This window comes from Pieris rapae, chromosome 15, assembly GCF_905147795.1.
Source record: "Pieris rapae chromosome 15, ilPieRapa1.1, whole genome shotgun sequence".
NCBI lineage: Eukaryota > Metazoa > Arthropoda > Insecta > Lepidoptera > Pieridae > Pieris > Pieris rapae.
The window spans coordinates 10,030,001-10,055,002 of NC_059523.1; the positions used below are offsets into that span (position 1 = coordinate 10,030,001).

Here is a 25,002-nt window from a genome sequence, read left to right on the forward strand (position 1 = left end):
CTCTCCTTGCAAACCCCCAAGAGTCCAAACTGTATATACAGTCAACGAAAAATAATATTTACGACTTCCTAGGCTAAGTTAAACTATTTTATATAACATTTAAGTATAAATAAAGTCAATACAGTTTTACATTTGTTAAATATGATTTCGTAATTTAACATGCAGTTACTGCCCATTTCTAAACGTTGCATAAATACTAACTAGAAATCGTTGAAAAGGTTTTTAAAGATTTCAGCTTTTAAAATTGAAGGTTGTTAGTTTTTTCTATAGAAACAAAAATGATACAGTAAGCTAAGGGAAAATGGTGCTACGCGTAAGGGGTGATTTTGAGGTTATAATTTCCCCGCGGCACGTGCTTCTCAAAGTGACAACTGACAGCAATCAGTCGTCATTGTGGCCACGATCCGTTTTTGTTTGTTTTCCTATCAATAGATTTATTTATATTGGATTAAAGGGTTTGCACTGCATATTTTACAAAACAATCAACTTTTCCAAACAGTAAAAATTGAGTCAAAAATTTGTAAAACTTTTCTTTGAAAAAAAACTATTATAATATGAAAAATACTATTTATATATTTGTAATTAAAACAATAAACGGTTTCTTACCCTCCAAATCTACCTTTAATAATTGCATTAAATGAAATTTTTAAAAAGTAAATAACAAAGTATTCGATATCACACTCTAAACATCATTTCAAACTCATAATGTCGCGGCACATTGGAACCAAATGTAATAAATATTTATAATTTTCTAATTAAAACCCTGTTTTAAAATAATAAAGTGATATTTCCAGCTAAGCGGTAATTTAAAATTGAAGAAAAATATTGACATAACCGATGAACACGACCAAAATAATTCCGCTAAGAACTAATCTTTTTACAGTGATGAGGATTTTAAAATGATGTCATATACATATATATTATATACATAAAAATAACCTACGCGTATACCCGGCAATCTCAAGAAATAAGGTTGGTAAAATTTTTAGTGCTTATTGAAAATTGGGTAATATAAAATCTCCACAACAATGCCAGAGACGCTGTTATCTGCACACAATGGCTTGAAACGATCCATAATCCTGATCTGTGTCGGACAGGGGATCTATCAACTATAGAATGCAGATAGGTAACTGTGATTTTCATTTTCACTGGACACTGTACAATATCAAAGAAAGCTTTGTTAATAAGTTAGCGTGATTAAAAATATAATATGATACATAGTGATACATTTAATAAAAATTATTTATACAAAATCAACCAACTTATCATTTTTACTTTGAGCCTTGGTTGATACATTAAATATTCTTAAGTTGACTCCAAAAAAATTAAATTGCCATATACATTAAACGTGATGTACTTACAAACTAATGGATTTTAATTGAATCTCAAAATATCCATAAATCATAGCCACCAAACATTCCCATAATCCAATGATTTGCGTAATATAAGGGCACTTTAGCCACTAAATCAGGTGGCTTTTACAGCGGCTTAGCCATTGTTTTTATTTGAGGGGCACCCCGTGAGCCCCGGCACACGCCGATAATTAATTAGACAACTTTGCTATTAATTGATAAGTTTATACGCCCCTCGGTACAAACACTAAGAACGCCAGGACTTTACTCTTAAAGTAATCTTTAACAACTTATCAATATTATTGTAAGGTGCTAAATTGTTATCAGCATGATCTTTTGAGGAACACAAGAAGTTAAGAAGGCAACAGTATATTTAACATTATGGATAGATTGTTATTCCAATCTCCTAATCCATAAAGAAAAAACTTTAAAACGTAAAGAACATTGTCGAGTTCTTCTACAAAAGAACCCATGCGTCCCTTGCATTGTCAAATCATTTGCTTCGTCGAGCGAATACGGGGTGCGGGTGTCTGGCGTTTGATGAGTTTTAAAAGCACAAGAGATGTCGGGGCTGCTTAATAGTATACTAGATATGTATCTATAGGATGGAATCCTAGAACATGGAAGTTAGAACACTACACTTACAAGGATATCGCAGCTAGTTTATTAAATGGCGCATACCTTGTTTTTGGAAACTTTTTTGGCGCAAACTGTTGTGGGCTCTGGCAGAATGCCCTTTTTTAATTATTATTATTAATATTTTCTGTAAGTGTTTGGTTAGTAATAATGCTATAATATGCAATGTTATAGTATATGTGTGTAGATCTCTTGAAATATGTAACAATACATACGTTCTAAACAAATGCATATAAAAAATTTACACCACATTACTTTAGAAACAACCTAACAAAATATCAAATCGTCGGTCTGTTGGATCATGTGCAATGTTAACAAGTTTACCAAATCATTGTCTAATTAAATGAAATAAAAGTAGCCTTTATCTAGTATTCTTATTCGAGTACACTAGTTAGTTAAGTTACACTAAGTCCAAGTCATTTATGTTTTCACTAGTACTCGACCTCCGACGGAGTGAAGGCCACCTCCCAATTCTTCCACTTGTACACTATATTTCTTGGAACAATTTTCCAATTATTTCCCGCTATCCTTTTTATTTCATCTTCCCAAGTTTTTGGGCTTCCTCGCTTTTTCTTTACACATTGTCTAATTACTGAATAATTATGGTTTAGAAAAAAATATATCTTATACAAGATAAAAGTCCCTTATTCTCGCAATAAAACAAGTCGAGGCAGACACTAAATCGCATTTGATGGACACATTGAGCCCCTACATCGACCGCCCCTAGCAAACAATTCAATTAAACGTACAAATGTATTGGAATGATTGCCCCGACTTGCTTCTGTTGCAGCCACGCGAAATGATTTCAAGATTACGAGAGGATGCTATGCCTCAAATATATTTCTATACGGCAATAAGAATAATCCTAAGGTTCTCTATATATTAGACCGAAACGCTATCGAGAACATTTACATGTACTGTAATAAACAAGTAGTAATGCAGTGGCACTAGAGGACTTTAAAACTGTCTTGTCCACTAGGTCAACATAGCTAGAGATAACAGTAATCATCACAATACATTGTCTTCTAACTTTAATACCCTATAAAGTTTTTCCTTTTGGATTGGAGACTGTTGGGTACAAGTGCATAAGCTGGTGCCCCCCACTGCCACGGGGACCAAACTTTTTTTTAGTTCTTTTTTCATACATTTTTAATAATTATCTATTATTATTATGTAGGCTAAGATTGTACATGATCTAAATAAGCTTTTATCTATTTACAAACAAATAAAGAATATATTTTATAGAAAAAAATGAAGACTTACCAGTTTTGACTTGGTGCTTGAGGGTGATCTTGCAGTCTTCCAGGAGTTGCTTGAGAGGCAGTGGATTTTCAGGCAGTTGCAGATCCACCATCTTTTGCATCTCCTCCGGCATTTTGAATTCCAGGATCTGATTGAGCGAAATATTAATGCTACTGTAAATAGTTAATATTATAAAGTAACATGCGATACAAAATATTATCTGGTTTCATTTCTGTCCTCACGTAAGAAGAAATTAATATACATAAATTACTATACCTTTTCATTCCTGTCATTAACTTGCTGTATGTAATCGAGAAGCACGTCCACTACTCGCGCTAAGAACTCTCGTGTTTGTGGACTTGCGTCTTCGCGATACGGAAGGATCGCTGGAACAACAGTTTAACGATATTAAATGTTCTAATCCTATGATTAGGAAAAAGTGCTGCTAATCCAATAAGGGCAATATAGGTAGTTTTGTACCATTGATTTTATTTTAACCATCTGGGCCTTAGTTTTCTGTATCTGTTTCATGATCACTTGTCAATCTAATAGGTAAGTTGGTGATCAACCTCCTATGCCTGAGATGTTGCATCGATTTTTTGGGTCTTAGGCAAGCCAGTTTCCTCGCGATATTTCCTCCACCGTTCGAGCCAATTTTCGGCATCATCGAACCTACGACCTCAAGGTTGAGGGTCGCACGCTGGAGCCACTACGCCAATAATGCTCTATTTTAACTATCACTGAGAGAGAGAACTACCTCTATTCTTTTGTGATCTAATTACAAATGTCGATATTAAAAAGGAAGGCGACTTTTAAGTATGGTTAGGTACCTAACATTGAAGAAAGTAGAGGTCAATTATAAAATGGTAATTATTTAATTTAAAGAATCTTTCTTAAGGATATTTTTCTAGTCGTACTTTTAAAATGTTCTTTGAATGCAAATTTTAAAAAAGCATTGTGTTCCGGAACAATACGTTTTCCAACCCGGCGCTGTTCGCTGGGTCGAATGGCCCCCTGTGATTAAAAAGTCACTGCTTTTAATATCCACCCTATGTCCAGGAATGTATAGGCTGGAGTAAGCGCACGTTATGTGTTTTTATGGTTACCTTTTTGATAAACTATTTCAGCTATCCCACACATTTTATTGTATAATCGGCAAATTGTATTTGGCACCATTATATAGGCATATATAGGCATTCACTTAACATTTACCTGTTGCCTGTAAGTTGCCTGGAAGAGATCGCTTGTTAGCGATAAGGCCGCCCGTTGCATCCCTTGTAATTTATATATACTGTGTTATTTGTATTTCTTTAGCAACGAAGTGTAAATAAATAAATAAATAAATAAATTTAAAAATATGACCGTCATATACCGTAATTGGTTTTTCCAAAGGGATTTTATTTACATGACAATTACGAGTATTAGATACTATTTGTTGGTTTACACAACCAACAAATCCTGATAAATCAGAAAATGATTGTCACCAACGATTAACGTCAACTTTACTTTTATTCACAAGTCTTTAATCATTCTTATGCTCCCTTTTAGATTATGATTAAACATTTGTATTTCTTGTAAGGGTTTATATAGAAATAAAACTATTTATGAATTAAACTCTTGTACATAGAAAGTTGCATAAGGTACGGTACAATATGTGTTCTGTGCACCTGAAGCAATTTCATAAGAAAAGGCTTTTTCTTAAAAACATTTTTATTTTCGCTTTCCCACAGTTAGCATATTCATACATTAACACTGAGTACAACAAAATTCACTTCACACAATCCTAAGTGTAACCCTCTTACTCCATAAGGGGTCCTGCAGCCCTCGGAGTAATCCTCGCGTAATACTATCACTTGGCTGTCAAACACACTCCGCGCGCGCTGGCCGAATGCCAATGAGAACTTTGTAAGAAATTAACCGGTATTGTGATTTTTGGATATGATTGAGTTTGTCAAATTGCTGTATTGTGTCTTGGTTTGGATTACGACACTCATGGAAGTTCAGGGTATATCAAATTAGAGCAATTTTATATATTTATGTTGCCATGTTAGAACGTATCATAGAGTTATTCGTTTTCGTCTACTTTTGTATAGATAGGAGATTAACTTCGTTTCAAATTTTGTCATTAAGGGCTGTAGTTACGTATTAATTATTGTGCCTACTATTATTACAAAAATTAATAAATATAGCCTTTATTTACATTCTTGTAAGTTACATTTTATCTTATTTCTACTTTATATACTTTTTAACGCAATTTAATGAAGGTAAATTTAAATATTATCATATTATTTAATATGAGACACCGGTTTCTTGATTGTCTTTCTTTTCAGCAAAGGCCTTCCCAAGTGTTCTCCACAAAGATTTATCTCTTGCTTTCCTCATCCATTTGGCTCCTGCCACCTTTTTAATATCATCTTGCCATTTACGATGTTGTTTACCTTTACTTCTCGTTTTATTTCTAGGTCACCATTCCATAACTTCCTACCTGCCTACTTTTACTCGGTAGTAAAATTTTTACCCCAGTAGAATTTCGTCCAACGTAACATTAATAATGTTACGTTATTAAGATAAATATTCTATCAATAGATTTAATTAACGTAACTGAAACTTTCCTCGAATCAAAGAAGTAAAAAGTATAAAACCTGTTTGCAATACCAACTCATAACAAATAGGTATACTTGTATACCCAAGTATTTCTGGAATTTCACTCACAGCCCTCGAGCGGTCGATTAGGCTCGCTTACGAAACAGCTGCGCTTAGGGTTAGCAAAATATATTCGGAATTTTAATTAAATTCTCTGAATAGTTTTTTAAATCATAAATTCTCAACGAATGCAACAAAATATGACTGTAAATTAAGTACAGAGTCTTTATAAATAATATATTGATGCGGCTGAAAAAGCTAAAGCCTGCAAATACCTTATTCAGAGCCTAGACCCCTGTCTAGGCTCTGAATAAGATTTTGTCCCATTCGGTGTCGAGACCCTTGGTCCGTGGGGTCCTTGCGCGTTAAGGCTTTTTAGGGAATTATCAAAAAGGTTAGTCGACATCACAGGAGAATGAAGAGCTGGCAGCTACCTCGGGCAAAGAATTAGTCTAGCTATTCAAAGGGGGAACGCTGTCAGTATCTTCAGAAACGTGCCTAAAGGGACTCATTTTAATAATATTTTTTAATTATTAAATTTTAAGGTTATTAGGTATATTTTTATGTACTATGTTATTTGTTTTGAATAAATTTATTTGTTGTTTTAATCAAATCTAAAATAATATATTATGTAACGGTAATATAATCTAAATTAAACAAGATTTTTCGGAGCCCGTAGAAACTCGATGTTCACAATTTATCCTATTTGATACGAGTACAATTAGTTATATTTCTGAGTAGACTTATCCCTCATCAGAAGGCATAAGGCCGGTCTTAAATACCCATTCGTTTGATCCGGGTTGATAGACTGATGTGGATTTAGCAGCAGTAATAGATTTTTACGCCCTTTTCACGATTTTCCTCTAAGGGTAACGAGAAAACATTGAGCCTGTCATAAATATTGTTACGAATATTACTTTCAATACATTTTGAATAAGACAATTTTAATATTAATGTTATATTTAAAAATAAATGATAACACATTCATAAATAATAATAAAAATGATATCAATTTAATAGGCAAGTTGGTAATCTGCCTTCTGAGGCTGAAATATCCCATAGATTTTTCGGCCTAAAGTAGGATTCCGCGTGTTGCCTTCGTTGTTAAATGCACATAGGAAGAAAAACTTGGTGCACAGCGCCGAAGTCCGAACACGAACCCAGGCTTGAAACGTAGAAACCACTAGGACTACACTGCTCTGTGTCAACAGAAAGGTCATAAGAAATATTTAAACTACCCCAGTCTATGTGTAGTCTATGGTAATATATTTTGGGATTACGTTTCCCGCCTGCCCCATCGAGCATAGACAGTGATTGTTTTTTTACGACCATTCCGCGAGATTGCGGTTGTTTGTCTATGGTATTAAGGGATTTTACTTTATGCTTATTTATTACTGATGAATCTACTTTAAAGATTGAAGAAATGTCAGCACTATATGAAATAGTTTAATAAAAGTAATTAAATAAGTATGTTATACATACATAGTTTGATAATAACATCATAATTTCATGTTTATAATCTTTAAAAAAGTTTTATTTATATATATAGTCGCATGAACCAAAGAGAATAGCCTATATTAAAGAGTAGAAAATGTAACAGACAGGTTGGTAGTGTGTTCGATGTTCGACGATAATGAGTATGACGCAATTAGCATTTACTAAATTTTTTTTTTTTTTCGATGTAGCCTACCTTTCATGTTTAAATACAATTTGCATATCTATAATTCATAGCCCCTGATGTGTTTGTTTATCCACGGAAATACGAGTAGCAAGAAATCACTCGGAGCTACGAATATGGAGGTTGTTCCATCAATTCGAAACCGGCTTCTTGAATAGCGACCATCTCAATTCTGGTGTAGTGCGCGTTATCAAGTAAGGTAGTGAAGTAGTAAGGTCATCTTATGTTAATGCCCATGGACACTCATTGCCAGAAGGCTCGCAAGTGCGTAGCTGCCGTATAAGTAATTGACACTTACATAAAGGACCGTAAGTCGAATGGGTTCCCAAATACTTCAGGTGGAGCTGGTTCCACATACTCGAATGTCGTTTTCTGCCTCGACTTCCGATGATGAAATTCAGCTGCAAGTATTAATCCCAAGAACTCTTCTGAACACTCTCCATTGTAAATGCGGTAGAAGATGAAGTGACCCTAATCACTGCCAAAGCCAATGGATAAAGCCGCTCGGAAAGTGGATTAGTTGGCGAAAGCATTCTCTGGTCACCCATTTTTCTCATAACCAAATCTTTGTGTATACATATATAAATATATATATATATATATATATATATATAATACTAGTAATGCTCCTCGATTTTACTCGCGTAGATACCGATCGTCGTAACATAATTTACGTAGAATGTTCGACATTAGTAAATTTAAAAAATTCAGTATTGAAAAATGATTGAGATTAAGAAGGTAATAAAATAATCTTTTTAATCAGTCCAGGAAATTTTATCTTGATTATTATGGATTTTTATAAATATAAACGAAAATGCAAAACTTCTATAATATTTAAGAAGAAAATTTTTGTAGAACTTCAGTCACATTCTTACAACTTCGCTAAACACAACATTTGACGTAGTTTTGTTTTGTGGCAGCAAAATAATTGAATATTCTGGAGTGCCAATTTAGGATAGATCAAAATACAATTGCTTATGGGTAAAATATTCTTTTAGTAGACACTGATACATATTTTTCGATAGTTTCCACAGCCAACCCGGTGACAGATTTTTGTGAATATTTTTTTCACACCTTGTGTTATATTATTGCATTTTTATTAGGGATCCATATTTTTGTAAACTCATAATATAGTCAGTGAAGATGCAGCTTTGCGGTAGAATATTTTAATAAATCGGTCCAGTAGTTTTTGTAATAAAACAAACCTACATACAAAAACTCAAATATTTCCTCATTATAATATGAGTATACATAACGAAATGTTCATTTCTCTGCTATAAAACACAGTAACACGACAATCCGAGACATTTTTTTCTTATTTTCAATCATTTGTTTAATCCCTGCCAATGTAAGGCGTCCCTTGAAAGGGTCGTCTTGTACAAGGTGCAAGGTGCTTCCTCGCGTGAACTGAGCACACCAACGCACAACAGTAGAATATGGAGGATCATGAACCCCTTATGTTGTTCTCAAGTCTTTATTTAATAGCTCAGCAATATCTATTTTCAAGCAGAAATATTTTATAACTGAATTTAAATTTTTTAGAAAACATTCCGACACACAACAAAGAAAAATTAAAATTAGATTTGATTGCTTTTTTATTATAGTTTTATTATACTACTCATGTCTGCCAGTCCTTTGTTTTCCATGTGACAAGTGTTATCCATAGGATTGCTTTCCACTATTTAAAATAGCTAAAGGGAGAAGGCATAACCTAATGTCGGAGAGTATCCGGATGCTCAAACCGGATCTGGTTTCAAATTTCACTGCTATCTACCGCCGTCAGAGGGCGATACAAGGAAATTAAATACCGAGAAAAATGTGTTGCTCTTTTTGAATTTAAATCCTTTCAGAGAATTTTGGAAAAATCATTTATGTTTATTCATATATAGTGCGCAGTTAATCAAGAACTGCGCAGTTAATCTATTTCCAAATAATATTTAAAAATCCAGATTAATACGATGAAATAATAATTTAAAAGTTTCCTAATCCTTACTTTACTTAGGTAATCCTCTATAATCTCTTTCTATTTACCACTGGGAATAATTTTTTTTATCCAAAAAATATTACTTACAGTCATAATACAGGTTGCCTACGCCTGAAGTGAGTTTTGGTGTGCCCATACCGGATAGAGATGCCATTCTGTCGCCCTGTAGACAAACATACACATTTGTATTGCAAGTAATTGTTATCTTACAGTTATTAAACGATTGCCAAGAACCTGTGTCCCAAAGCTTTATCTCTCAAAACGCGTCAAATATGAAAGGATACACAATTCTTGTGATGACTGAATCATTTTCAATATTACGGGTAAAACTTTGCAGTTTAGTAAAAGCATTGCAGCTCTTGAGAGCGATTCATTTTATTACGTTATTTAAAAATAATGATAAATATAATAACAAAACTCTTTAATGTCGAGATATTAACTTCTAAAGGCAAAAATAACGCTAGAGTAGAATTATTAAACAATGAAAGGAATCAAATAATAATTAGTAATATATCCGATTTTAAAATATCTGTGAGGTCGCATTTTGATTTGTTACGAATCATTTAAAATCACAACTCCATACCTATTTATAAAATAAACTTCTGGTATAAATGTAAAAAAGCTCATGCAAAGCAGGTCAAGATGGCGGATAGCAAATCAATATGGCAGCTAATATGGCGGAAAATGGCGACTAGAATGTGAACGAACCAACTGGATGTGTTCTGCTATTTGTTTGCAGTACGAAAAAAAGCCGTCCAGAGTTAGCTTGGACATTGCTAGCTTCTTTTTATTCTGTAAACAAGAAAAAAGGTTTGTTAATTATAACCTCTTTGGTGGAAAGGATCAGCCGCTCAAAACAGTGGCAAAAAGCATTTTCTCTCAGAAATGTGGTCAGAAAATCGTAGCCCGTCAAGGATAAATTTGGACGTTACTTTTTAAATTTGCGCTAAGTACTGCGCATGCTCATAAAAAATCTATACAATAAGGTCGAGAGGTCAAAATGAAGATAGAAGGACATGTATGGCACTAAAACTACTTCTAAATGTCTATTTGTAATTAAAGAAAAAACATTACATACCTGTTCAAACCAAATTCACTACTTATATGATATATTTTTTGTGGAAAATCTGATGACTATGTGGCAAAAGGGATCGTTAATGAAATTGTAAAAGAATTTAATATTTTTCATATATGTTGAATTTTAGATATTTTTTATTATTACCAGCTGTGCAGCTGTTGGGGCGGGATGCTGGAGGAAGACTGGGAATATTGGGAGGCTGTCCAGGGCTTATATAGCACGCATGCGTGCTCCAAAGGTTGAAAGGTGAAAGGGGGAATGGGATGGGAAGTGGAGGGAATCCAGGTCAACCCGTTTGGTCGATGAGATTCTAATATTAGATTTTTGATATTTTTCAAGAAGATGTCCCCAATCTCAATCTTGTGAGGCGTTGTCTGCAACGATTGCATTGTGGTTTGTTGAAATTGTAATTTAATTTGTATAAAACTCCTGCGACATACAACAAGAATTGATTTCTCCTTTCGTTTAATTTAATATGGGCTGAGGTTTACAATACAAATTCGTAATAAAATAAACAAAATTTTTAAACCAAAAAAAAAATGAAAAAATGTCAGTGATTAATTATCATATAAAATATATTATTTCAGACAGATTTTCTTTTATCAATCTACTGTTCAACCGGTATCGCTACTATTGAGGCCTATACACTCACGAAATTGCATCACATTTCTGTAACAGTTTCATATCGACTTATTTTTTATTAGGCAAGTAGGTGATCAGCCTTCTGTACCTGAAACTAACGACGACTTCTTGGATTTAAAGTATACATACCGGTTTCCTCCGGATGTTTTTCTGTGCCGTACGAGCGTATATGCGCACAGAATGTCCTTGTGTACAGCCGGGGTTCGAATGGGTGACCTCAGAGATAACAGTTGCACGATGATACCATTAGGCCGACACTGCTCTGAATAATAATTTAAACTTAGATTAATAATAGCATAATATTTTTCATAAGTTATTATTTCAAATTAGTTGCGCTAGGAAAGACGCATAAAAAATAAAGGTTCTCTTCATTCTTTCGCTATTTTTTCCACTTCCGAAAATACCAAGCTTGTGTACAAAACCCTGCTGCAACCAGTGCTTACTTATAGTTCTAGACGACTAGTTATAGACTAGATTGGACATATATAGAGGACTAACACAATGGACTAAGGATGTAATAGAATGGTATCCGATAGAAAGGAAAACGAGGAGGTTTTATAAAAAGATTCTCCCATCTTTTTATTTATTATTTACCTACAAAAAGGAAGGAGAAGGTCCGTCAAGGACAGCTATTGATGATGATGATTAAATGAAGAAACTGATGTTGTAACTATGAAAATCTAGAGAGTTTACACGCTTCGGCAAATTTAGGTTTTATATAGCTCTTCTGGCGTCACTCCCCTCTGTTTATAAATAAAAATTGGTAGTCCGTAAAGTCGCATTACTGATGATAGTTGAATGTGACAACGTCATAAGAAAATACTGATGGAATGCTTGCATTTTTTCAAGAAAATATTTTTATTTATGTTTGATAGATTTTTGTAGGATATATCCTACAAAAATCTATCAAGAAGAAGATTAATGGATTGTGCCTGTTTGTAGCTCGTTCCGCGCTCTCCCTTGCACTTCAAGCCTTAAATGGAACGCCTCAGAGCGAGGTAGGCTCCTTAACAATTAGACTGAGCCTTCACTTATAAGGTTGTCCAAAATTCTGGGATGGGATGTCCTTAATCTCTTGGGCGATGGAAAGGATTGTATTAAATGATCACACCGAACAAGAATGCCTTCTGGTGCGGTGAAAAACCAAGCCTAAATCTACGAAACTCTTAAGCGAAGGTGTACAGAGAACGAGTGCCTGGTGAAGATTAACACAGGTACTATTGCTAGATGAGTCATAAAGATCATGGCTGGCGTTTTCTAAGAGAAATTTGTAAAATATGACCTTCATTAAACTCTTAATTAAGTATTGTAAGTGATATGAGTGAGACGTGTATTAGTTAAGTGTGTGTTGTGGATATCACACAAAGTTCGTTTGTGTGATATCAACAATTTATTACTTAATGAAGGTAAAAACGTTAAAAATAGCAAAAATATACCCGCTGATTGTAGGAATGGTGTTTTTATAGTGGAAACATGACCAATATACTAATACTAGAAAGAAGTAGGTATTAATAGAAGATTCCAATATCGAACTTTTCCTTCCCTCTACTTAAAGAGGCAGTCAGAACACCAAATGTTCACAATATTCGAAATATAACGCTTTGCGTATACGTATGTTATATTTTATGATAAAATAAAGTAAGTAAGTATATTACTAAGAAATTATTTAAATTATCAGCAAAAAAGATTTTGGAGATAGTTAATTTATTAACAAGAACTCAAATTGTTCACAAAACAGAACATCATGTATGTCAATTATTGTAATATTTTCTTTAATGAGTAAATTATATTTAATTATATATTGCAATGATAACTGGTTGATTTCATTATTTAATTGCTTTGTACAAAAGAAAAACGTACTGCATGAACTACATAAATTAAGTAAATTAAAGTAATCATTAAAATTTAATTTTAATTTCTATATATTTATGTGAAGTTTGACTTATCCTACATACAAAGCGCGATAAATGAATTTATGCTGTCGTGAGTATTTTCTTGTGTGGGTGTTAAAAATGGGTTTTACAACTAACTTGTTTTAGTTACAAAAACTACAAGTCTAATATCTCAATATCAATCCCATGTTAAAGTGACACAAGCGAATACCTAATGTATTAATATATAAGTAAAGACTGGATAAATAATTGGAAAGTATCATATTGAAAATATACAAAACAAAGTAGACAGCTTATTTGTGTCTAAATGACTTGAAAAAAAAATGAAGGCTCAAAAATATATTAGAGTAATTTTTGGAGAAAACTATCTACCTTTTTGTTATATTTTTTTAAACTCTCGATTGCGAAAAAAAGCATTTGATTTTCTTCGCCTTAAGAGAAGATTTCATTGTTTTTTATAATGCTTTAGCATTTGTTCACGTAACTAACGATATATGTTAAATACAAAATGAATACGAGCAAAGTCACGAGTGCAAGCTGTGGAAGACTTGTAACACAACTTCAAATATAGTAAACCTCACCGTTCAATACTTGCCCCCACTGTGGAGGGCGTATGACGTCAGAGGGCGGGCGTGGGCGGTTCCCGCCCTTACTCCTACCCTTCGTTCGACAGCATTCTTTTAATTAGTCATGAAAATTTTCTTAAAGATCCCTTAATAAATATTTAAGACAAGAAAATGAAGACTTTATTTTAAAATATTCTGCATTGAAAAGACTTTCTTCAAACAAAATGAGAATCTGCAAATTACTGAAAATGAAAGTAATTTGAAATATTTAATTCGAAATCAAAGCATTTCAGTTTATGTGTCTTGCACGACGACAGCAAAACGATATTGATAATTATAACGTTTCACGTTTATGAATGAATCATCATCATCAAAAAAATTATAATTACATGAAACCATAACTAACAAACTATCGTAAACATTACGTATAATATATCAATCGCCTGCATTAGTTAAAATATACTTGACCTCTTTGTTATAATTTCATATGAATGATAAATCAATTTTTAATATTTACGTAATTAGACTTTAAATGGTATACGTAATAAAGTGATAACACAGAATCGGTCAGTTTCTTTTAATCCTCTCCTTTGAAATGATTGACCTCTTACAAACCATAAAACTTACCTGAATTACAATATATGTACTGAATATTTTATAGTGCAAATTAAAAGTCAGTCAGTGTCAGTCAAAAATTTATTTTAAAAATTGTGTGTTAATAAATTTAACATAAAACACCTAAAACTAGATAAGTGATTTCAACAAAAAACAAGTCGATCGAAGTTAATCAACGTTATCGACAGCTTGTCCGAGTTGAAAGCTCTAGATATGATCTCAAGTGTTGGATTTAGTGAACACAGAGTATTAACTACAGAGTATATTGTAGACAAATTAGATCTACAAGAAACCTGTGCAACCTCAGCCGACAAGTTGTTTCATTTACTTGTTAACTGTCCCACTTTCGAAAGAGACGGGTGCGATCTTTCTCTAGGCTCTAAAAATTCTATCAAATATGTCAATAAGATAAATATTATGATATAGCACGAGAAGTAAAACGGGTCTCGCCGATCAAGCTTTTTAAGCAAATAAAGTCCCTTTTTAGGAAAGGGAAGCTTTGATATTGCCTTGGTTATCGGCCACAAATCTGCCTGATATGATGTTTAGGTCATATAAATAAAAAAAAACAGCAAATTTACCTTTATTGTGTAAAAATTCATAAAATATGGATTTGTTTATTTTTTTCTTAAAAATAACTTAGCGTATCAAATTTATTGAAAGCTAAATTATTTCTAACTAAAGTAATTTGTATTGTCGAATTAAAAACAAGTGTCAGACTTAAATATTAATTATATTTTGTATAAGTACTTTTTTTCCTTTAACCTTTATTTCTTTTTGTTTGTGCTTACTTGAAAGTGCTTAGATCTGCCTAGAAGAGATTGCTTGTTATTTATTAATGTTATCTAAACGTATATATATGCAGTGCAAGTTAATAAATAAATGTAAATATATACAAAGTTTTCAAAAGTACAATGTAGTCACTATTATCTGTATGTTTTACCTCTGAAAGGTCTCTGTCGGACATTTATCTATAGTCAATTACATGCATCGATGTTTTTAGATAAAATCCAGCGAATAGATTTAGATTTCTTCTGTCCAGCAATATGGTAAGACGTAATTTTAAGCACATTTATCGTTTTATTGGTGCAAGTTTAGTCAGTAATATTTTCTTAGTTTCTAACTAACAATGGACTTTACTAAAACTCATTAAACTTACTATTTATTAGGATTAAACTATGATAACTTTTTAACTTGAAAGGCTCTTAACTTATTGCTTTTACCCTTAGGCTCAATTTATTATTACCCAATTTATAAATGTTTCTGGTAATTTATAAGTTTTGTAATGGAATCTATGTTATGCTTAATAAATAAATAAATATGTTTGATTACTTAACAATTGTATCTTAATGATAAACGGTAAAAATTATCCCACGTTCAAGTTTCTATGTTTTTCCAAAAAGTGTATATAAGTACAATACGATTGATTCTTTCAAAATGCCAAAAATTAAGATGAAGATATGTTAGTTGTTAACAACAAGACTCATTTTTATTAACAATAATAATAACACTGAACGGTTTTATACTACATCAAAATACAGTCAATACTTATCAACTATATAGCCCATGTAAAGCTCCTATCAAGCACATAAGGTTGTACACAAAGCCTCAGATCAATACCGGATGCCCCGTCTCGTTTTAACCAAATGTCTTGCTCTAACGAAGGCTGTTTTCAAAATGGCGGGATGCTTACAGTATTGATTAACACACAATTGTATTACATTTTTATTAATTGAGGGAGATTTATATTAAGATAACATTTATCTATTACAGAATTAAATCAGCATAAGCATAATATTTTTGTTAATAATACACTTGCTTGTATGAGTTAGCTTTTTAGAATAGCGATATCGCATTCATAACATACGATACACTAGACCGAAATCATAGTGTTTCCGTAGCACGAGAACTACGATTTAGTTTACCTTTGCTTGTCCGTAATCAGCCACCACTAATAGAGCAAGTCTAGTCAAGTCTATGACAAAGTATATGACTTTAATTAACTCATATACTTTGTGTCACACTAAAGTAAAGTAGAGCTGTTTTTAATATTTCATAAAATATGCTTGATCCCTAAATCGCGAATCGTTTGATTATCAGTTTTAAGGTGATTTAAATGTTATCTATATGTAAAAACCAAACATGCAAGTCTTCTTATTTATATTTTAACCTACGACAAGCTGCTAGTAACAATCTTTAAGATTAAGGAACTTTGGACTTCATATGCGCAATAAAAGGTAAAAAAGAACCTATTTCATAGCTAATACTCGTAGCTTGGTGCTACGAGAATTAGCTACGATGTTTCTACGAGATTAGGACGTTGAAATGTAAATACAGAAGAATGTTGAAGATATTAATTTTTTTAATTTCCCTTCAATATCTATAAGTCTTAACTAAAAATAACAAATATATTTCGTGAAAAATTTGAAAATTTGATAAGTCTCTCAATTTATATTGCACGTATCTATGTATAGCATTTCTGTAAGTTATAATACAACAAATAATGGAAAAACAAAATTCCAGATGTTAGGACTTTTAGCTGTGTCGTTGTTGGGCGTGGCCGCGTTCGACCTATCGCAGTCGAGCGTCCAGCAACCAATCAGCGAGCCGGAAGTGGTTGTACAACTTAAGTACGACGGGGGTGAATTGGACCGGATATACTTGACGCAGTTTCGCAAGGATCAGAGAATCCCGGCAGTTCCCGCGAGACCGACCGTGTGTGCGGATCTGTGCCATTCAGGTTTTCTTCTTTTTTGTTCTTTTATTTTTCTTTTTTACCTAAATAAGAAAATTGGGATTATATTATGTAACAGTGATAACGTGATTTTATGTAAGTGGTAAGTGTTTTATGTGATTGTCTCTTATGTGTTGTATCTTCTTTCATAGATTTGATTGCAATACTTTATGAAAATATTAATATTATATATTTCAAAAGAAGTATTATAGTTTCCTATTATTCAGAGGTAAATCAGAATAAATTTAATTCGCCTGTATGTGTTTAATATAGATTTGGTAGAGAAATCCTTTACTCACTCTTCTGATTTATAAACTAAATTATTTCTATACAAACCCTAACCTAATAAAATTCCTAGGTAGCTTTGTTAACTGTAATATGATAATATTTTTTTTAAGTTGTAGTCTGTCTAGTTTCAAAGACACCATCCCAATATATTATAAGTTAATATAATAAAGTGATTAAAATACTTTTAAAGATAGGAAACTTAATTTAACTTAAGGCATACATAAAAAAATTACAAAAACAAATTACTGTATAATACAAGTATTCAGCTCCTTAGGCTAATTCTACATTACGACAAAAGATGACGATATAAATAAGTGGACTAAACCTCTTACAAACTAACTGGCGAATAAGCGCTGAGGTTTTATTTAGTTTAAAACCACCTTATTTTAAATATAGTAGTACCTATAGAAAAATCATTTCTTATTGATTAGTGTTGATTGTTTTATTGTTCATGTTTTATAAAAATGTATAAATAATATAGGACTCGGCGGCGAAGCATGCGGATCCACCTGCAGCGAGCTGATGCCGGTGGGGCTTAAGTATGCTTTGAAGAGTGGAAACGTTAGCAGTGAGCAGTTCGGAGAGCCCAGAGTCGCCGTTTGCCCTGTCCTTTGTGAGAATCAGCTCGGTAAGTGTTAAAGTAACCCTTATGTATTTATATTACTGATTTAGACGCATATAGCATATTAATTAATGAAACCTTGTTTTTGGAGTCAGATTTCTGTATCTGATATGTGATCATTTTTTAGTTCTAAGATTAGTCAGTAAGTAGGTAGTCTTCTGCACCTGACACACTCCCCGCCATCGAGTTTTTGGGTAATGGGTGGATGACTGATAAATAACATATAGAAAGAAAGTCCATTAATAGAGTGCAAGCAATTCACTAGGTCAACACTGCTCAACATTATCGTCACATATGTGCGGAATTTTATAATTAATCTATCTAATTATACCACTATCTAAAGCCCGAACCTAATCATTAATCCACAATCTCAGATTCTATCTAAAACAATCTGAGATCAGACGGTGGTCAGAATGTCGATCGTTCTCCTATCTGCATCCCAATAACCAAACTTTACGAAGAGAATCCACTTTCGGCGACGCGACGGATAGAATGTATTATGTAATGTCTCCGCTCTTTACACTCATATTTGATGATCAATATAAACCAAATAAAGTAAATAAAACCGTACAAATAATATTAAAATATACATTTCTATGTTTAAAACGCTTGTTTATTATTTTAAAAACTGATGTAAGTTAAAATATTAAGATAAGATATTGGCACACTTGAACTGTCATTTTCATACAAAGGTCTATCCACATACAACGATCTGACCTACAATGACTAGCTTATATCGACAGATGAAAACCGCTTGCCATAATAAACAACATCTCATCAGATCTACTAAAAATAATTTATTTCAGGGGAACCACTTTGCGCGTGCTCCGACCTCATGAAGCATCTAACAAACTGGACCATGGTCTGCCACGCATTTTGTGACACCGACGCCTACACTCTTAATGGTAAGCAGTATTCTTTTATAAGTGAATTAAACTGTAGAATCTGGTAACAACATCCCAGATTTTACGGCAAATACGTAAGTGTTTCGATATACATATTACAAGCCAACTTTATAAGAACAGGGTGCCCGCCATGTGAAAACACTTCAGCGCAACCACAGCCACTTCAAGTAGGCACCGCTCTAAATGTGCGTTTGGACACTAGTGAAGGTTGGCAGGCCTGGTGCAACGTGCAATGCCGTCAAGGACAGGGTGGTGCTGCTTGTAACTGCGACAGGACCCCCTTTTAATCCACTATGACGCAGAATGACAACAGAAGTTATCAATCATTTTCCGCAACATGACATATTCACGTAATGGATATATTAAGGAAACAAAGTATTAAAACAATCTTTAACGATAACCTATTTTATGCTTTTAACGAAAATTAATCTTAATGTTTTATTTATTGTAACGGGAAGACTTGATAACTTCAGATAAAATGAAATAAGTTTAACGATACCAGTGAACGATTTGCTATAGTTAATTATAATTTTGCTAATCATATAAATGTTAACATGATCAGATTTCGTTGACATGGCAAGTTAGTCGTAAGCTTATGATCTTTCGCTCCTTTGAAAATCAGAAATTAAATAAAATAATGTATGTATAACTAACTCTTTATAATAACACTTTAAATCTAATTCGACATATCAATAAGAATATATATTCAAAATAGTTTTAAGTTGTACATAAGAGATACTGTGCAAAAGACAATACACAATTAGCATTAGAATTAAATACAAAAAGAATTTGTATTTTAGTTTTAGTTAATTATGTTTATTAAATTTTATTTGTCACTTTTCTTTTTTTTTGTTGAAACCTACCAGTCAATTATTAAATGAGGACATACTGTGACGGGAATACAGGCAAAAGACCATCTCATGTGCAGTTCTTTCATTTCTATCGCCTAATGGTAGTTAACATAAACATATCCATACTTTTTTTAATATAATGATTAGTTTAAAAAAATCATAAATCAAATTCAGCCCGAGGTTAATAATTCGCTGACGTATCACAATGATGTCCTAAAAGAAATTATGTTGACTCCCTAAAGTTTTCAATTTTAAAATTCGTGTAGTAGACGAGTAGAATTGATGTTTGTAGATCTTTTTGTAGAATTTTAATGATAGGATCACATGTTAAGATGGTTCGGAGGTAAATCGACCATATGTTTGATAAAGTGTAAATTATTGTTAGAATTAACTGTAAAATTAAAAAAGGCAACTTACCTTAAACTGTCTTTTTCCCTTAACACAGACTTGTTTAACTTAAAAAGCATCACTTCTGTGTGACAAATTTCATTTAACACTTCCACATGTTTACGTTACACATACACACATTTCGTTACAAACACAACTAGAATAGAAATGAAGTCACTCTCCAATCTGTGTTAATAAGGCCTTGCTATTAATTCTTCAATTCCGTTTTAGTTTACACGAGTATCACAATCAGTAGATAAATGAATTATGTACCGTAATATAAATTACACGATGCAGAAAGTTTATATTTATATACCTATATTTTCACTAATGTATTGCACAATTAATATTTTTAAGACGTGTTAATGTATATAATAATCTTAATTGTAAAACTTACATAATTGGTCGGAGGTCTCCGATAGTGTGTACCCAAAACGTAAATAAAACTTATTTAAACGAAATACGTAGACATTGACCTATGCTCTCTGATATTTTTTGTTGTGCATGATCACTGTAAAAGAAGCAAAGATTGTCTTAATTAGACCGAGATACATGTATTAAATAAAATTTGAAATTTGTAAAGAAATATTAGATATTTTTAACTTTAATTTTGTAGCAAATAATCGTACTTAAGGTTAGCATAGAACAACCAAGAATTATCGTAACAAACAATATCACATATGTCTTCCATTAAATAAGTGTTAGGTATCGATACGTATTCAATGGTGTAATGTTACAGTAGGTTAGTTTCTCGTAATGTAGATATAACTATGATGTTACATTTTTCGCTCTTATTGTAAAAAATCAAGTAGACTTTGTTTTAATCATTAACCCAAAATTAATTAAAAATTACGTACGAGGTTAGTGTATTTTAAATATACATCGGAAAAATGCCGCTACCATCAGCAGTATAATATGTTATTAAACTGTCACAGGGCTCTTACAATAAATTAACAAATAAATGAGGCTTAAGAAATTTATTTCCCGATACTGCTAAATGTATAAATAAACGGCTATTAGAGTCGATAGTTATAGTGAATCCATAGTCATATACTAATTCAAATTGAAAAATATATACATATTATATAAATAATTAATACGCTATTGCTCCGGCAATTAAATATATTAAAACATTAAACGTAAGATTTTTATTGTGTTTCATCGAATTCATTAATAAGATGACGTCACATTATCTTTGTAGTCAGCTACAGTGAGGACAATTTTAAAAAGGTTGGGACTTCGGATGGGCCGTCGGGGGTCATAAATATCGTAAGTTTGTTTTTGCAAAGGAATGAAGAAGTTCAGAATTACATAATTTTATTATCAAGATATGATTCAGGTTAAAGTCATAATACTATTATAGTCATAGTCAATAAAGTCAAATACAAATTCAGTAAAAAAGTTAGAACTTATTGAATATTCATGGTGTTTCTTATAAGTAACTATAATATGTATTAAACCCGTTTATTTCAAGTTTTAATTGTCACGTATTTTTTGAGTCAGTTTTAATACTATTTAATGTTTTAACAGAAATTATATTTAACTAACGATAACAAAAAACATCTTCCATGTGCTTTTAAATTAGCCTGGCCTGTTGTAGATTTATATCTGTTCGTAGTAATACCAATAAAATATACCTACATACTTATCAAGTACTTTTATTGCCACCTACATAACTACATTTTCGTATAACTACTTTCAAATCATATAATTAATTTGATTAGACCGTCGGTTATAAATCTAATAACAATACATATGACTACTTACTTTATACTTCAAGTATTATATATTCTTTTAACTGATAAAAAATTTTCTATTTATATTTTCAAAATTATTATTTATACAGTGAGCAGAATGAGTTAGTATCACGCAGGAACTCAATTCGACAAAACGCCAATTCGACATGTAATATTTGAAGAAAGATTTGTAAGTATATTTTCATATAAGTATTTAAAAAATAATCCCTTGGACACCTTTGGCGAGAGACCAGAAGGCTCGAGTCCCCGAAGGGAGTTGGTCCAATCTCTCGCCAAATCCGGCAATGTGCTCTGACTTTGCCTTAGTGATTTCCCGTTTGAAGGACCTGGAGGTTGAGTTATATGCTTTTTTGAGTTCGCTGGTATTAGCTAGCTAGCTCGTATTAGATTTCGCCACTTCTACCCATGCCTTAAAGCATTCTCGCTTTTGACGCGAGGCCGCCTTGCAAGAACGCTTAAACCAGGGCTGAGACTTACCACCGATCGGCACAGATATAGGATATAGATATATTATGGATAGGAGAGGTAAGAAGTATCAGCCGGGGTGGATATCTGAGTCTCAGTAAGGAAGAATTAGGCCTTAATAATTATTAGTACGAATACCTGGTAGAAAACTTAAATACCTAATATTTCATTGGTATTGGAATACATAATACAGAGAGCGCACGAGCTTCCTTATGACTGTTTAACGCAATTTCTAAATTTATTCATAAAATTTGTTAAAACTTACTCTCAAGGTTTAGTTTTATACTCTATGATCAGGATATTCTTGATACTTGTATTGCCAGTGGCTATTTGCATTTGACGGTGACTAAAAGTATCTGAATGTCAGGTTTTTGTTGTCAATTGTCATGTTTTTATTATTTAGTTTTTTGAATGATTATAATATTATTGTATATTTTTAATCATATTATAATAGTTTGGGACATCATGATTCATTTATCTATGATATAATAAAATGCTAATGTAACTTAAAAGCTTGCTATATTAGGCTATCCTAAAATGGAAATTAATAACACATACTGCCGGTTTTGTGCGGAGCCCAAGAACAGTGAAAAAATGTTAAATATGAATGAAGAAAACAAACTCGAAGAAATACATAAAAAACTTTTGTTTGTTAATGCTGAATATGTTGATATTTTAAAAGAAAATTTACCTAAAATGGTATGCTTTGTATGTTACGAATCTTTGAATAAAGCCTATGAGTTTCTGAACAACGTAATGATAGCCCAGACCGTTCTCGATAGCATGTTTCCCAATTCTGAAGTTGACCTTTATTTCTCGGAAGATGAAAAGAATTTTAATACTGATTTAATAGACAGTGATGTTAAAGTGGAGCATGTCAACGATTTGGATGAAGTTGAAGTGAAACCTGAACCAAAAGATGATTCTGAATTAAATGTCAAAGATTTTATTGAAGCTGCAATTAGAAATATCCCAGAAATTAGCATTTATGCGTCCGAAGAAAACAGTTTAAAAAAAACATTAACTAAGTGGAAGCATTATCCTTGGACCTGTTCTAGTTGTAATATTGAATTTTTAAATATAGAGACACTAAGACTGCACAGCCAAATGACTCATGGGAGGTGTAATGCTTTTGCTTGTGTGTACTGTAAAGATTTTGAATTTAGCACTTTTGAGCAATTTATCTCACATGTGAGAAAACATAAACGGAAACTGCGGTAATAACTGTTTTAGAATACAAACTTGGTAGAATAAAATTAAACTTTCTATTTACTATTATTATTATATATACTAATAACCTGTTATCACTTAAAAATGAAATGATCATTTGTTTTGATTGCAAACCATAGGCAATAGAGAACTTTAGTTAGAAAGATATATATATCTTTAAAAATACCAAAATTCTGAGGCATCAATCTGATTTGTATTAATAAAATATTAAATTAACTGTTTTCAGGAAACGTTGTGAATACTGTGATGAATCTTTTGATGAGGAGGTTCTAAATGCACATCTCAAATTTCACTTGGGAAAAGAAAAAGAAGCTTGCCATCTATGTGGTGAAATTTTTACAAAAAAAGCATTACAAGAACACTTAAAAGAGTTTGAACCAAATAAACCAAAACGTAAACCTAATAGAAAAAGGGGGGCTCCACTCACTATTGAAGAACTGACTTGTCAACTATGTAATAAAGTTTATAAAACTCCAAATAGTTTGCGTGATCATAAGAAAATACATGCTAATAATCGTAAGAAAGATTACACTTGTGAGCGTTGTGGAAAAATGTTTTATAATAAAGGTACATTAACATCACATATAATGGCACACAATGAAGTGAGACCCCATGTATGTAGGATCTGCAATAAATCTTTCATGTTTCCAAATATGCTGCGTAGACATGTGGAGATGCATTCTGGTGTAAAACCATTCTCATGTGAGCAATGTGGCAGATGTTTCCGGCTTCAATACCAGCTAAATGCACATAAAATTATACACACTGACTCAATGCCCCATGTATGTAAATATTGTAATAAGGCTTTTAGATTTAAACAAATTCTAAAAAATCATGAACGTCAACATACAGGTGATAAACCTTATGACTGTGAGTTCTGTGGAATGAAATTTACTAATTGGTCCAACTACAACAAACACACAAAAAGAAGACATAATATGGATACATCTAAAAAGAAGATAACTCCTGAAGGAGTGTTCCCTATTAATTTAGATACAGGGGAATTGATTCAGATGCAAGATGCTTCCACAGAAGAGTGGAAAACTAAAATCATGATTCCAGCTAAACGGGGAAAGAAAAAAGTTAAAAAGGAAGATCTGAATGAATAGTAAGTACATATAGGTAAATAAAGTTAAAGGCAAACCTTAAAATGAACCAACTCTATTTACAACATGAAAAGGTACATTACATTATACATAATATTTTGTTGAGTGATCTAATACAGAATATATACACAACTAATTGCCATTATGACTTGCCATTGTATTTTTTAAATTTTATGTAGGTTAAGTTCTGCAATAGTGTATCTTTTATGATTTGTAACATAAGATTTATAGTTTTTATAAGTACAGTGTATAAACTATGTTCTTCAAGAGATTTGCAGTAATAAACAATTTATTATAAGTTTGATTCATGTTATTATAAATTATATTTC

The 25,002-nt window shown here is 32.3% G+C and overlaps 3 protein-coding genes across 10 annotated transcripts in view; 2 read left to right on the forward strand and 1 right to left on the reverse strand.

Moving 5' to 3' along the window:
• The window catches only part of LOC110995930 (glutamate decarboxylase), a 31,548-nt gene extending 10,928 nt beyond the window's left edge, over nt 1-20,620 (reverse strand). The window contains exons 1-6 of one of the 8 annotated variants that reach the window (XM_022263344.2): nt 20,513-20,620; nt 11,385-11,517; nt 10,244-10,327; nt 9,623-9,698; nt 3,507-3,616; nt 3,252-3,378 (exon numbers count right to left, since the gene is read on the reverse strand). In XM_022263344.2, the coding sequence (XP_022119036.2) occupies nt 3,252-3,378; nt 3,507-3,616; nt 9,623-9,698; nt 10,244-10,309 (379 nt within the window). In that variant the 5' untranslated portion in view covers nt 10,310-10,327; nt 11,385-11,517; nt 20,513-20,620. The other 7 variants (XM_022263346.2, XM_022263347.2, XM_022263345.2 and 4 more) reach the window with 7 other exon arrangements.
• LOC110995932 lies at nt 16,847-21,763 on the forward strand. Its single transcript, XM_022263353.2, has 4 exons — nt 16,847-17,068; nt 17,832-17,978; nt 18,779-18,877; nt 18,998-21,763. Exons 1-4 carry the CDS (start codon nt 16,852-16,854, stop codon nt 19,162-19,164), a joined length of 630 nt encoding a protein of 209 aa, XP_022119045.2. The 5' UTR covers nt 16,847-16,851; the 3' UTR covers nt 19,165-21,763.
• A 979-nt stretch (nt 21,764-22,742) lies between these two features.
• Nucleotides 22,743-24,977, forward strand: LOC110995920 (zinc finger protein 85). The gene is made up of 2 exons (XM_022263330.2): nt 22,743-23,554; nt 23,794-24,977. The coding sequence occupies exons 1-2, from the start codon at nt 22,875-22,877 to the stop codon at nt 24,674-24,676; spliced, it is 1,563 nt and encodes a 520-aa protein (XP_022119022.2). The 5' UTR covers nt 22,743-22,874; the 3' UTR covers nt 24,677-24,977.
• Nucleotides 24,978-25,002: the final 25 nt, after the last annotated feature.

Excerpts from the sequence above, each read along its gene's own strand:
- LOC110995932 (XM_022263353.2), top strand. The coding sequence starts at position 16,852 with ATGTTAGGACTTTTAGCTGTGTCGTTGTTGGGCGTGGCCGCGTTCGAC. Across the intron at positions 17,069-17,831 it reads TGCGGATCTGTGCCATTCAG|GACTCGGCGGCGAAGCATGC; the intron begins GTTTTCTTCTTT and ends TAAATAATATAG. Across the intron at positions 17,979-18,778 it reads CCTTTGTGAGAATCAGCTCG|GGGAACCACTTTGCGCGTGC; the intron begins GTAAGTGTTAAA and ends AATTTATTTCAG.
- LOC110995920 (XM_022263330.2), top strand. The coding sequence starts at position 22,875 with ATGGAAATTAATAACACATACTGCCGGTTTTGTGCGGAGCCCAAGAAC. Across the intron at positions 23,555-23,793 it reads AAACATAAACGGAAACTGCG|GAAACGTTGTGAATACTGTG; the intron begins GTAATAACTGTT and ends AACTGTTTTCAG.